The 15,335-nt window shown below is 36.9% G+C and overlaps 1 protein-coding gene across 7 annotated transcripts in view; it reads left to right on the forward strand.

The window, feature by feature from the left end:
- Positions 1-15,335, forward strand: part of ATF7IP (activating transcription factor 7 interacting protein) — a 132,840-nt gene that overhangs the window by 97,737 nt on the left and 19,768 nt on the right. For all 7 annotated transcript variants that reach the window (XM_078075637.1, XM_078075635.1, XM_078075636.1 and 4 more), the window contains exons 10-12: positions 12,765-12,829; positions 14,281-14,359; positions 15,121-15,276. In XM_078075637.1, the coding sequence (XP_077931763.1) occupies positions 12,765-12,829; positions 14,281-14,359; positions 15,121-15,276 (300 nt within the window). The remainder of the gene's footprint in view (positions 1-12,764; positions 12,830-14,280; positions 14,360-15,120; positions 15,277-15,335) is intronic.

The following is a 15,335-nucleotide window of genomic DNA, read 5'->3' on the forward strand; positions in this document are numbered from 1 at the left end:
AAAGAAGAATTTAAAAAAATACATGGATGCAAATGCAAATGAAAATACAGCAGTCCAAAACCTTTGGAATGCAGCGAAGGCAGTCCTAAGAGGGAAGTATATTGCAGTACAGGCCTACCTCAAGAAGCAAGGAAAGGCTCAAATACACAAACTGACTTTACGTCTAAAGGAGCTAGAAAAAGAACAGCAAATAAAGCTTAAAGCCAGCAGAAGAAGGGAAATAATAAAGATTAAAGTAGAAATAAATCCTATAGAAATAAAAAACCAGTAGAACAGAGCAATGGAACTAAGAACGGAACTATTAATTCTTTAAGAGAATTAATAAAAGCGATAAACCCCAGACTTATCACAAAGAAAAGAGAAAGGACCTGAATAAAATCACAAGTGAGAGAGGAGAGATCACAGCCAACACCACAGAAATACACTTAGAATATTAATGAAAAATTATATGCCAACAGTCTGGGCAATCTGGAAGAAATGGACAAATTCCTAGAAACATACAAACTACCAAAACTGAAACAGGAAGAAATAGAAAATTTGAACATACTCATAACCAGCAACGAAATTGAATCAGTAATCAAAAGTCCTCCAACAAACAAAATTCCAGGGCCAGGTGGCTTCCCAGGGGAGTTCTACCAGACATTTAAAGAAGAATTAATACCTGTTCTTCTCAAACTGTTCCAAAAAATACCAAATGGAAGGAAAACTACTAAACTCATTCTACAAGGCCAGTATTACCTTGATTCCAAAACCAAAGACCTCACTAAAAAGGAGAATTACAGGCCAGTATCCTGGATGAACATGGATGCAAAAATTCTCAACAAGATAACTAACAAATCCAGTCCAATGGTACATTAAAAGAATTATTCATTATGATAAAGTGACATTCCTGGGCTTCAGGGTTGGTTCAGTATTTGCAAATCAGCGTGATGCACCATGTTAATAAAAGAATGGAAAAGAACCATATGATCCCCTCTATAGATGTAGAAAAAGTATTTGGCAAAATGGAGCATCCATTCTTGATAAAAACCCTTAACAAAGTAGGTATAGACAGAACATACGTCAACATTATAAAGGCCATATACGAAAGACCCACAGCTATTATCATCCTCAATGGGGAAAAACTGAGAGCTTTTCCTCTATGGTCAGGAACACAACATGGATGTCCGCCCTAACCATTACTATCTATCTATCTATCTATCGATTGATTTATTGATTTTATTTATTTATTTGACAGACAGCGAGAGCAGGAACACAAGGAGGGGAGTGGGAGAGGGAGAAGCAGGCTTCCTGCTGAGCAGGGAGCCCGATGCGGGGCTCAATCCCAAGTCCCTGGGATCATGACCTGACCTGAAGGCAGACACTTCACCAACTGAGCCACTCAGGTGCCCCTAAACATTACTGTGTAGCATAGTACTGGGAGTCAGCCTCAGCAATCAGACAACAAAAAGAAAAGGTATCCAAATCATCAAGGAAGAAGTCAAACTTTCACTATTTGCAGATGACATGATACACTATGTAGAAAACCCGAAAGAGTCCACCAAAAAATTGCTAGAACTAATACGTGAGTTCAGCAAAGTTGCAGGATATAAAAATCAATGTACAGAAATCTGTTGCATTTCTTATACATTGATAATGAAGCAGCAGAAAATAAATCAAGGAATCGATCCCATTTACAATTGCACCAAAAACCGTAATATATCTAGGAAGAAACCTAACCAGAGGTAAAAGATTCGTACTCTGAAAACTGTAGAACACTTATGAAAGAAATTGAAGAGGACACAAAGAAATGGAAAAACATTCCGTGCTCATGGACAGGAAGAACAAATATTGTGAAAATGTCTACACTACCCAAGGCAATCTACACATTTAATGCAATCGCTATCAAAATACCACCAGCATTTTCACAGAGTTAGAACAAACAGTCCTAAAGTTTGTGTGGAACCATAAAAAACGCTGAATAGCCAAAGCAATCCTGAAAAAGAAAACCAAAGTGGCAGGCATCACAATTCCAGATGTCAAGCTGTACTATAAAGCTGTAATCATCAAGACAGTATGGTACTGGCACAAAAACAGACACACAGATCAGTGAAACAGAATATAGAATCCAGAAATGACAACTATATGGTCAACTAATCTTCGACAAAGCAAGAAAGAAAATATCCAATGGAAAAAAGTCTCTTCAGCAGATGGTGTTGAGAAAATTGGACAGCCACATGCAGAATAATGGAACTGGACCACTTTCTTACAACATGCACAAAAATAAATTCAAAATGGATGAAAGACCTCAATGTGAGACAGGAAACCATCAGAATCCTAGAGAAGAACACAGGCAGAAACCTTTTTACCTGGGCTGTAGCAGCTTCTTACTAGACACGTTGATGGTGGCGAGGCAAACAAAAGCAGAAATGAACTATTGGGATTTCATCAAGATAAAAAGCTTCTGGACAGTGGAGGAAACAATCAAAACTAAAAGGCAGCCTACGGAATGGTAGAACATACTGACATACATCATTGACAAATGACATATCAGATAAAGTGTTATTACCCAAAATCTATAAATAACTTACCAAACTTAATACCTAAAAAACAAATAATCCAATTAAGAAACAGGGCAGAAGACATGAATAGATTTTTTTCCAAAGAAGCCATACAGATGGCTAACAGGCACATGAAAAAATGCTCAGCATTACCCATCATTAGGGAAGTACAAATCAAAACCACAGTGAGATAACTACCTCACACCAGTTGAAATGGCTAAAATTAACAACTCAGGAAACAACAGATGTTGGTGAAGATGCAAAGAAAGGGGAATCCTTTTGCACTGTTGGTGGGAATGCAAACTGGTGCAGCCACTCTGGAAAATAGTATGGAGTTTTCTCAAAAGGGTAGAAATAGAACCACCCTGCAATCCAGCAATTGCACTGCTAGATATTTACCCAAATGATAAAAAAAATACATAGATTCAAAGGGGTACATGCACCCCGATGTTCATAGCAGCATTGTCAACAATAGCCAAATTATGGAAAAAGCCCAAATGTCCATCAAGTGATAAATGGATAAAGAAGAGGTGGTATATATACACAATGGAATATTACTCAGCCAACCAAAAAAAATTTGCCATCTGCAATGATGTGGAGGGTGCTAGAGTGTATTATCCTAAGCAAAACAAGTCTCAGTCAGAGAAAGACAAATACCATATGATTTCACTCATATGTAGAATTTAGGAAACAAAAGATGAACATATGGGAAAGGGGGATAAAAGAGAGAGGGAAACAAACCGTAAGAGACTCTTAAGGTTAGAGAACAAGCTAAGATTGATGGAGGGTTAAACAGGTGATGGGTATTAAGGAAGGTCACTTGTTAATGAGGAGCACTGGGTGTTATCTGTAAGTGATGAATCACTAAATTTTATTCTTCAAACCAATATTTCACTATATGTTAACAAACTAGAATTTAAATAAAAATTTGGAAAATTTCATTCATTCATGAAATACTGAATACCTGTAATTGGTTTAAAATCTTGCAGACACATAGAAAGGTACATATGGTCCCTGTTCTCACCAAGCTTGCAATCAAATAGGGAACCTTGCCATTAAATAAGTAATTAATTGTAAATGTGGTTAATGTTAAGATAGGAGGTTTCTGTGAGGATGTTGGAGATCTGGAAAAGGTATGTGATAATAAATGGAAAGATGGTGGGCAATGGGATGAAAGGATTTTTGCAGGGGTATTTTGCAGCCATGAACACTGGCTACAGTGAAGAATAGGGTTTGGGGGAGATAAAAGGTAGTTAGGCAGACCAGTTAGGAAGCTCTGGTAGTGATCTAGATGAGAAATGATGTTGTGAAAATGATTTAAAAGTTTTGAAATTCATTTAATACACTGAAAATCCAGCACCTACTAAGGGACACTCCTGTGAAAACCCTTTCATGACTCCAGTAAAAATGCAGTGTTGGCTAAAAGTGACAGTATGTTTTAACAATCATGAGAATTAGAGATGTTTCCCAAATGATAGAAAGATTTTGTGGTATAATTTCTGATTTCTCACCCTTGCCAGTTTTATTGGTTGATAGATTGATTTATAATTATCTGAGGTAGATATTATAAGTGAAATGGTAAACTGTTATATTAAAAATCAAGGGGCGCCTGGGTGGCTCAGTCATTAAGTGTCTGTCTTCGAATCAGGTCATGATCCAAGGATCGTGGGATCAAGCCCCTCATCAGCCTCCCTGCTCCACGGGAAGCCTGCTTCTCCTGATCCCCCTGCTTATGCTCCCTGTCTCAGTGTGTCTCTCTCTGTCAAATAAATAAATAAAATCTTAAAAAAAAAAAAAATCAAGAAAAAAGTCTACAATAAAGGAGCAGGGAATGTTAATTAAAAACCTGGATTAAGGAATAAAAGTTATGTGAATAAAACTATTCTAAAGCCAAGGGAATATATTCTAATATTATATATAAGAAACTTTGGTGGTAAATCACTGATAAAGTTTTATAATGACATCAATGTATTTTACTACTCTACCATGTAGGAACAGTAACCTGGAATTTTTTTTAAAAAGTTTTTAAATTAACATATAATGTATTATTTGTTTCAGAGGTACAGGCCAGTGATTCATAAGTCTTAGACAATTCACAGCGTTTACCATAGTACATACCCTCCCCAGTGTCCATCACCCAGCCACCCCATCCCTCCCACCCCCTCCACTCCAGCAACCCTCAATTTGTTTCCTCAGATTAAGAGTCTCTTATGGTTTGTCTCCCTTTCTGGTTTCGTCTTCTTTCATTTTAAACTCCCTTCCCCGATGATCCTCTTGTTTCTCAAATTCCACACATCAGTGAGATCATATGATAATTATCTTTCTCTGACTTATTTCGCTTAGCATAATACCCTCTAGCTCCATCCACATCCTTGCAAATGGCAAGATTTTATTTTTTGATGGCTGCATAATATTCCATTACACACACACACACACACACACACACACACACACACACACCCCACATCATCTTTACCCATTTGTCTGTTGATGGACATCTAGGCTCTTTTCATAGTTTGGCTATTGTGGACATTGCTGCTATAAACATTGGGGTGCAGGTGCCCCTTTGGATCACTACATTTGTATCTTTGGGGTAAATACCCAGTAGTGCAACTGCTGGGTCGTATAGGGTAGTTCTATTTTCCACTTTTTGAGGAACCTCCATACTGTTTTCCAGAGTGGCTGCACCAGCTTGCATTCCCACCAACAGTGTAGGTAGGTTCCCCTTTTTCCACATCCTTGCCAACATCTGTCATTTCCTGACTTGATAATTTTAGCCATTCTGACTGGTGTGAGGTGGTATCTCACCTTTCTCCACATCCTCGCCAACATCTGTCGTTTCCTGACTTGGGAATTTTAGCCATTCTGACTGGTGTGAGGTGGTATCTCATTGAGTTTTTGATTTGGATTTCCCTGATGCCGAGTGATGCTGAGCACTTCTTCATGTGTCTGTTGGCCATTTGTATGTCATCTTTGCAGAAATGTCTGTTCATGTCTTCTGCCTATTTCTTGACTGGATTATTTGTTCTTTGGGTGTTGAATTTGATAAGTTCTTTATAGATTTTGAATACTAGCCCTTTATTTGATATGTCATTTGCAAATATCTTCTTCCATTCTGTCAGTTGTCTTTTGGTTTTGTTGATTGTTTCTTTTGCTATGCAAAAGCTTTTTATCTTGATGAAGTCCCAGTAGTTCATTTTTGCCCTTGCTTCCCTTGCCTTTGGCAATGTTTCTAGGAAGAAGTTGCTGTCTCTGAGGTCGAAGAGGTTGCTGCCTGTGTTCTCCTCAAGGATTTTGTTGGATTCCTGTCTCACATTTAGGTCTTTCATCCATTTTGAGTCTATTTTTGTGTGTGGTGTAAGGAAACGGTCCAGTTTCATTCTTCTGCATGTGGCTGTCCAAATTTTCCCAACACTATTTGTTGAAGAGACTGTCTTTTTTCCGTTGGACATTGTTTCCTGCTTTGTCGAAGAAGATTAGTTGACCATAGAGTTGAGGGTCTATTTCTGGGCTCTCTATTCTGTTCCATTGATCTTTGTGTCTGTTTTTGTGCCAGTACCGTACTGTCTTGAGGATTACAGCTTTGTAATAGAGCTTGATGTCCGGAATTGTGATGCCACCAGCTTTGCTGTTCTTTTTCAACATTCCACTGGCTATTCAGGGTCTTTTCTGATTCCATACAAATTTTAGGACTATTTGTTCCATTTCTTTGAAAAAAGTTGATGGTATTTTGATAGGGATAACATTGAATGTGTAGATTGCTCCGGGTAGCATAGACATTTTCACAATATTTGTTCTTCCAATCCATGAGCATGGAACATTTTTCCATTTCTTTATGCCTTCCTCAATTTCTTTCATGAGTAGTGTATAGTTTTCTGAATACAGATCTTTTGCCTCTTTGGTTAGATTTATTCCTAGGTATCTTATGGTTTTGGATGCAATTGTAAATGGGATCGACTCCTTAATTTCCCTTTCTTCCATTTTGTTTTTGGTGTATAGAAATGCAACTCATTTCTGTGCATTGATTTTATATCCTGCCACTTGACTGAATTCCTGTATGAGTTCTAGCAGTTTTGGGGTGGAGTCTTTTGGGTTTTCCACATAAAGTAGCATGTCATCTGCAAAGAGTGAGAGTTTGACTTCTTTTCCAATTCTGATGCCTTTTATTTCTTTTTGTTGTCTGATTGCTGAGGCTAGGACTTCTAGTAGTATGTTGAATAGCAGTGGTGATAGTGGACATCTCTGCCGTGTTCCTGACTTAGGGGGAAAGCTCTCAGTTTTTCCCCATTGAGGATGTTCGCTGTGGGTTTTTCATAGATGGGTTTTATGATATTGAGGTATGTACCCTCTGTCCCTACACTCTGAAGAGTTTTAATCAAAAAAGGATGCTGTACTTTGTCAAATGCTTTTTCTGCATCTATTGAGAGGATCATATAGTTCTTGTTTTTTCTTTTATTAATGTATTGTACTACATTGATTGATTTGTGGATGTTGAACCAACTTTGCAGCCCAGGAATAAATCCCACTTGGTCATGGTGAATAATCCTTTTAATGTACTGTTGGGTCCTGTTGGGTAGTATTTTGGTGAGAATTTTGACATCCATGTTCATCAGGGATATTGGTCTCTAGTTCTCTATTTTGATGGGGTCTTTGTCTGGTTTTGAGATCAAGGTAATGCTGGTCTCATAAAATGAGTTTGGAAGTTTTCTTTCCATTTCTATTTTCTGGAACAGTTTCAGAGGAATAGGTATTAATTCTTCTTTAAATGTTTGGTAGAATTCCCCTGGGAAGCCATCTGGCCCTGGGCTCTTGTTTGTTGGGAGATTTTTGATTACTGCTTCAATTTCCTTACCGATTATGGGTCTGTTCAGGTTTTCTATTTCTTCCTGGTTCAGTTTTGGTAGTTTATACGTCTCTAGGAATGCATCCATTTCTTCCAGATTATCTAATTTGCTGGCACATAGTTGCTCATAATATGTTCTTATAATTGTATTTTTTTGGTGTTGGTTATGATCTCTCCTCTTTCATTCATGATTTTATTTATTTGAGTCTTCTTTTCTTTTTGATAAGTCTGGCCAGGGGTTTACCAATCTTATTCTTTCAAAGAACCAGCTCCTAGTTTCATTGATCTGTTCTACTGTTCTTTTGGTTTCTATTTCATTGATTTCTGCTCTGATCTTTATGACTTCTCTTCTCCTGCTGGGTTTAGGCTTTATTTGCTGTTCTTTCTCCAGCTTCTTTAGGTGTGGGGTTAGGTTGTGTATTTGAGACCTTTCTTGTTTCTTGAGAAAGGCTTGTATTGCTATATACTTTCCTCTTAGGACTGCCTTTGGTGCATCCCAAAGATTTTGAACAATTGTGTTTTCATTTTCATTTGTTTCCATGAATTTTTTTAATGTCTTCTTTAATTTCCTGGTTGACCCATTCATTCTTTAGTAGGATGCTCTTTAGCCTTCATGTATTTGAGTTCTTTCCAACTTTCCTCTTGTGATTGAGTCCTAGTATCAAAGCATTGTGGTCCGCAAATATGTAGGGAGTGATTCCAATTTTTGGTGCCAGTTGAGACCTGATTTGTGACCCAGGGTGTGATCTATTCTGGAGAATGTCCCATGTGCACTAGAGAAGAATGTGTATTCTGTTGCTTTGGGATGGAATGTTCTGAATATATCCGTGAAGTCCATCTGGTCCAGTGTGTCATTTAATGCCTTAATTTTCTTGTTCATCTTTTGCTTAGATGATCTCTTCATTTCAGTGAGGGGTGGGTATTAAAGTCCCCTACTGTTATTGTATTATTGTCAATGTGTTTCTTTGATTTTATTATTAATTGGCTTATATAATTGGCTGCTCCCATGTTAGGGGCATAAATATTTACAATTGTTAGATCTTCTTGTTGGATAGACCCTTTAAGTATGATGTAGTGTCCTTCCTCATTTCTTATTATAGTCTTTGGTTTAAAATCTAATTTGTCTGATATAAGGATTGCCATCCCAGCTTTCTTTTGATGTCCATTAGCATGATAAATAGTTTTCCACCCCCTCATTTTAAATCTGGAGGTGTCTTTGGGTCTAAAATGAGTCTTTCAGACAGCATATCGATGGGTCTTGTTTTTTTATCCAATCTGATAGCCTGTGTGTTTTGATTGGGGCATTTAGCCCATTTACATTCAGGGTAACTATTGAAAGATATGAATTTAGTGCCATTGTATTGCCTGTAAGGTGACTGTTACTGTATATTGTCTGTGTTCCTTTCTGGTCTATGTTACTTTTAGGCTCTCTGCTTAGAGGACCCCGTTCAATATTTCTTGTAGGGCTGGTTTGGTGTTTGCAAATTCTTTTAGTTTTTGTTTGTCCTGGAAGCTTTTTATCTCCCCTTCTATTTTCAATGACAGCCTAGCTGGATATAGTATTCTTGGCTGCGTATTTTTCTCGTTTAGTGCTCTGAATATATCATGCCAGTCCTTTCTTGCCTGCCAGGTCTCTGTGGATAGATAGGTCTGCTGCCAATCTAATGTTTCTACAATTGTAGGTTACAGACCTCTTGTCCCGAGCTGCTTTCAGGATTTTCACAAGTCTCTTTTGAGACTTGTGAGTTTTACTATTAGATGTCGTGGTGTTGACCTATTTTTATTGCTTTGAGGGGGGTTCTCTGTGCCTCTTGGATTTTGATGCCTGTTTCCTTCCCCAAATTAAGGAAGTTCTCTGCTATAATTTGCTCCAATATACCTTCTGCCCCTCTCTTTCTTCTTCTTCTGGGATCCCAGTTATTCTAATGTTGTTTCACTTTATGGTTTCACTTATCTCTCGAATTCTTCCCTCGTGATCCCATAGTTGTTTATCTCTCTTTTTTAGCTTCTTTATTCTCCATCATTTGGTCTTCTGTATCACTCTTTCTCTCTTCTGCCTCATTTATCCTAGCAGTTACAGCCTCCATTTTTGATTGCACCTCATTAATAGCCTTTTTGATTTTGACTTGGTTAGATTTTAGTTCTTTTATTTCTCCAGAAAGGGATTCTCTAGTATCTTCTATGCTTTTTTTCACGCCCAGCTAGTATCTTTATAATTGTCATTCTGAACTCTAGTTCCGATATCTTACTAATTTCTGTATTGATTAGGTCCCTGGCTGTTGGTGCTGCCTCCTGTCCTTTTTTTTTTGAGGTGATTTTTTTCCTTCTTGTCATTTTGTCCAGAGGAGAATAGATGAATGAGAGAACAAAATGCTAAAAGGGTAACAACGACCCCAGAAAAATATACACTAAACAAATCAGAAGAGACCTGAAATGGGGGGGAAAAGAATGGGGAAAAAAAAAGGAGTATGATCAGGCCAGTGAATAGAACAAAGCCATACACTAGATTTTGGGTGTATTTTGGTCTCTTAGAAGAAATTGCCTCCCAAAATTTTAAAGAAAGAAAAACATATATATATAGAAAAATAAGAGTCCATACGATGAAGGGATGGAATATGACTGTAAAGATGAAAATTTAAAAAGATTTTATGGGGCGCCTGTGTGGCTCAGTCGTTAGGCGTCTGTCTTTGGCTCATGTCATGATCCTAAGTTCCTGGGATCGAACCCCGCATTGGGCTCCCTGCTCAGCGTGAAGCCTGCTTCTCCCTCTCCCAGTCCCCCTGCTTGTGTTCCTTCTCTAGCTTTGTCTCTCTCTGTCAAATAAATAAAATCTTTGTGGAAGAAAAAGATAATTAAATAATATTTTAAAAAAGGAATTGATAAGTTGGTTGATAAAAGAAAAAAAAATTTAAAAATAGAGAACATGATCAGGTGGGAGAGTAGGACAACGTCATACACTAGATTTAGGATATATTTTGGTCTGTTAGAAGAAACTATCACAAAATTTTAAAGAAAGGAAAACATATATATACAAAAAATAAGGTTAAATACAATGAAGTGATAGAATATGATTGTAAAAATGAAAATTGAAGATTTTTAAAAAGGAATTGATAAGATGTTCATTGAAAAAGGAAAGAAGAAAAAGTCAAGTATAAAAAATAGAAAAGGAAAATAATAAAGTTTTAAAAATTATCTTTGAAAGACTAAGGAATCATGGGGAAAAAATCCATGAATTCTATGTGCTGTATTACCCTCGTGCTGGGGTTTTGCCATCCTCATTGATCAGTAAACTTTGTCTTGGCTGTATGGTCTTGCTGATCTTCTCGTCGAGGGGCCTGTTGCAATGAGTATCAAATGTCTTTGCCTGATGCAGAATTGCACTGCCGTTGCCAGGAGCCAGGCTATGTAATCTGCTCGGGTTTGCTCTCGGTAGCTTTTGTTCCCTGAAAGGTTTCCATACAGCTTTGGAGGACAAGAGTGAAAATGGCGGCCTCCCAATCTCTGGTCCTGGAGGAGCCGAGAGCTTGGGTCCCCAATCCTCAGTGAGCCCTCAAGAGAAAAGCAGTCAGTCACTTCTTTCTCACCCATCTCCAGCCTCACTCCGTGCTCACCAGGCCTGTGACTGAGCATTTCTATCTCTGGCACACGACCTTGTGTGGAGTCTCCAAACCCAGCAGATCCCTGCGGTGCACTCCCACGCCGCTCCTCCCTGAGGAAGAAGGAGAGTCTCCCTGCATCTGCCGCTTGTTGGGTCCCTGCTGGAAGCGCAGTGGCCCAACTGTGCCGTGGATCACGGTTTATGGCAACCCCGAGCTGAGAGCCCGTGCCTCGGCTCCATCTCTGCAGCCGGCTTCCCCACTCCAATACCTGGGAGCTCTGCCGCACTCAGGCACCCCCAGACTTTCTGTGACCCCGAGAGTCCTGAGACCACACTGTCCCACCGAGGGTTCCACCACCCCCCCCGCTTAGCCACGGAGCTACGTTCATCCGCAGAGCAGACTTTTAAATGTTCCGATCTTGTGCTCCACTGCTCTATCGCTTGCCCGTAGCTGGCTGACAGAGGCCCCGTCCCCCCGCGGTCTGTCTTCCCAAATATCACCTCAGATATACTTCTCCGCACGTCCTATCTTCCAGAAAGTGGTTGCTTTTCTGTTCATAGAATTGCTACTATTCTTTTCTTTGATCTCCTGTTGAGTTTGTAGATGTTCTGAATGGTTTGATAACTATCCAGCTGAATTCCTGGGACCAGACTAAATTTAGGTCTCCTACTCTTCCACCATCATGCTCCTCCCTGGAATTTGTTTTTTATTAACTACTATTTCAGGAGTTTCACCGTCTGGAACGATGTTGATTCGTTATAAATGAAGTAATTTTAAGATATTTTTTAAAAGTAAAGAATATATTAATATATTCTTCCTACAAGAAAACTAAGATAATTCAGAAAGGTAGAGATTACAAGGGTCTCCTTGTTACTTCTCTAGCCTGGAAAAACTTTTTAATAGGTAGATGTTTATCCGTGTTTATTTTGATGTACAGGCGATTGTGTGTATGTGTGTGTTTTATATATAATGAAATACATAGTTCTACCTCTGTTTCTTTTTTTTTAGCATGAATGATTTACTCTATATGTGTTCTACTAAAGATTTGAAATGAAAGAAATGCCATATTTTGACCACGAATGTTATTATCTACAGGAAGCAAGGATAGGATGTTTCAACATTGGAAATTCACCACATTACCAAAGAGAAAAAGTTACATAATCACCTCAGTAGATGCTAAAGACATTTGACAAAATTTAATACCTTCTCTTTAGAAGTTGAGGCAGAAAAACATACCTGATTTCTTTGCTGTTCTGAAAGTAACTTTCGTGTGTGTGTGTATGCGTGTTTATCACAAACTCAATACAAATGAATTGAAAAATACATTAAAATATCATCTGTGATTAAACTACTGAGATTATGCATATATATTTTCTCAGAATCACTGTGTAATTTGCTAATGAATTTATTATATTTTTGCCATGTCATTTCATCTTTTTCTCCAAAGGCATATAGTATGAAACAATTGTGTTTTAACCATTTACTTATGTTAGGACATTTAAGTTATGCACATCCTAAATTACTTCTCTGAAGATATTTCTTAGGATAGAGTTAAATATTCTGGACAATGAGAGTATATGAAATTTTTTTCTCTCTATTGTGAATTTGCGCTTCTGAAAGTTACTGTAGAATGGTCTATGAGAGAGTTCATTTACATATGTGACATGTTAAGAGGAAAAAAAAATTGGAAATAATTACATTAATTGTTGTATATAAGATAATCAAACCTTTCACATTGTGTGGGTGTTTTTAAAAATGGCTTCTTTTTTTTTGACTCCTCAGAAAACCAGACAAACAAAACAATAGATGCTTCTGTTAATAAGAAAGCAGCTGATAGCACATCACAGGTAAGATTTCTTCATTGTTTCAAAGTAAAATTCTAATTACAGTCCACACGATAATGGATTTCCATCCAATAATCTTTAATACAATGAAAATTATTCTAATTTAGTAATCATACTTTTCAGACCTGGAATTTCTATTTTTGTTTTCCAGTTTCTACTTTTGAGATTTCTTGTACATTCATTAATATTATATTTTCCTTTATTTCTTTGAATATATACTTAAAAGATGCTTTGAAGTCTTTGCTGAATTCAGCATCTGGTTCCACTTGGAGTCATTTTCTTTTGACTGTCTTTTGTCCTTAGTTGGGTTCTACTTTACTGGGCTTTTGCATGTTTGTGTAATAATTTTTGATAAATTTAAAATTAAGTAAATTTTGAAAATTGGACCTTATAAATACATTGCAGCAAGTAGATTCTGTTACATTTTTTAAGAATTTGTTAAGAACTTTTAGTTTTGGATTTTAGATTGTTGTGTTAGTTAACAAATCATTTTCTATTAAGTCGTCATAGAAAGATTTATAATTGTAAGATTTAGAATTACATCATTATTTTTGAATTGGGCCTGAATTTTTCAATGTCAAGGAATTACTTTCTTTAATTATGTAAAGTCTGAATTTTGCAATTGAAAACCTTAATCATTTGGAGCTGATCTCAGTATAATATAAAGTAATTATGATTAGTATTTATTACACAACACATGTTATACCTGGTGTTAAGCTCTTTGTCTGCATATTTGGTTTGATCCTCATTATAGACCCCATATCCGGAGTTTGGAAATTGAGGATCTTATCTTTTAACATAAATTCACATTGCTAATATGAGCTGGAACTAAAAGATGCCCTCAGTCTTTTTGACTTAAAGATACTGGTTCTTTAGGTCTGTATTGTACTGTTGTTGCTATTATGTAGTTAAAATTTTTTTTAAAATTACATTTCTAATGATTTGGGACAATGGGTTGACTTAGGTCAGGTTGGATGTCAGTTAATAGTGTAGCACACCATATCTTATCATAGCATACCTTTTTTTTTAGGGGGAAAAACATAGATTATTTTCTATAACTTAATTCTAGCTTTGAAGTTGCCTTTGGTGTTTTGGTGAATTAATAGTGATAATTTAATGTAGTATTGGTCAACATTTTAAATGCTGGAAAATGGTGTTTGTGTTGAATCAAGCACCTAATCACTTTAATAGCCCTATGCAATGGACAAATTAAAAAAAAAACTTTTAGAAATTCTTGCGAAAGTCTTTCAGAATTATTTTCTGTATGACAGATGTATAGCTCATGAGTATTCGGGGTCATTTGTCTGACAAACTCTGTTTTTTCAAGGAATGCCATTTAGTGGTCCAGATGAACACAGCCTACTCATTATCCTTGTTGCCCCTTAGTATTATTTCATTTTTCCTTTATGTCTGCCAGAGTTTCCTTTGCAAAATGCAGAAGTTTTGTTTTTCAGAGTGGAAAAGCCACAGGCAGTGATTCAGGTGGTGTCATTGATCTCACAATGGATGATGAAGAGAGTGGAGGTTCACAAGGTACTTATAAGTACTTGTACCAGTACCAAGGAATGTGTTGATAACATTTTTTCCTTTTAATCCAGTGTAGTAATCAGTGAAAACAGATCTCTACAACATTATGCTTGATGTATTTGTATCTATTTTATCTATTTTAGAATAAGAGTTTTTATATTATGCCATATAGTGGTTAACTGTTTTTAAGGGCTTCGTCTGAGATGCAAACATTTATTCCATAGGCTGTCATATACCTTTTTTGAGATTAGACACTCTATGTATATCTTATTTTAATGACTGGATAGTGTAAATCAGCAACCGTCTATATTATCAAACAAAAGAACCTAAACAGCAGTATAGTAATTGGAGTTCAAGATCACTGATAAAAAAAAACTCATAAATTTGTAGGTGTTTGCTTAGGGGAATGTCCTTGCTATAGATAATAGATGCATAGATGTGTATGAATATAGGAAATGAAATTATTCTGATTGACAGGATATTGTATTGAGTTCAGTAATAGGATTCTTTCATGAAAAACAATGTACAACTATATTTCTATAAATGTGAATTAGAGTATGTGGTAAAATCAACAGTGAATTATTTAAGGCCATGATGTGATGTTTTAACCTGGTAAATGTGCACATAATTAAAATAGAAATAAACTGTTCTCTTAGTGGTAAATGTGACTGAGTGGCAAGCAAATGTAAAATTCACAAATAAAAGAAAAACCTGTATTTCTAATTTTTGTCTATCAATAGTCACCATGTCTCACTTTTAATTAATAGACCCTAAAAAGCTAAACCATACTCCTGTGTCAACCATGGGTTCTTCTCAGCCTGTGTCTCGACCATTGCAACCCATCCAGCCTGCACCACCTCTTCAGCCATCTGGGGTGCCAACAAGTGGACCATCTCAGACAACCATACATTTACTACCTACAGGTAAACTTGCTGAATCATTGAGTTGAAGCTTTTAGTTTTGCTTACAGTGAAATATGACT

This window comes from Halichoerus grypus, chromosome 6 (genome assembly GCF_964656455.1).
Source record: "Halichoerus grypus chromosome 6, mHalGry1.hap1.1, whole genome shotgun sequence".
NCBI lineage: Eukaryota > Metazoa > Chordata > Mammalia > Carnivora > Phocidae > Halichoerus > Halichoerus grypus.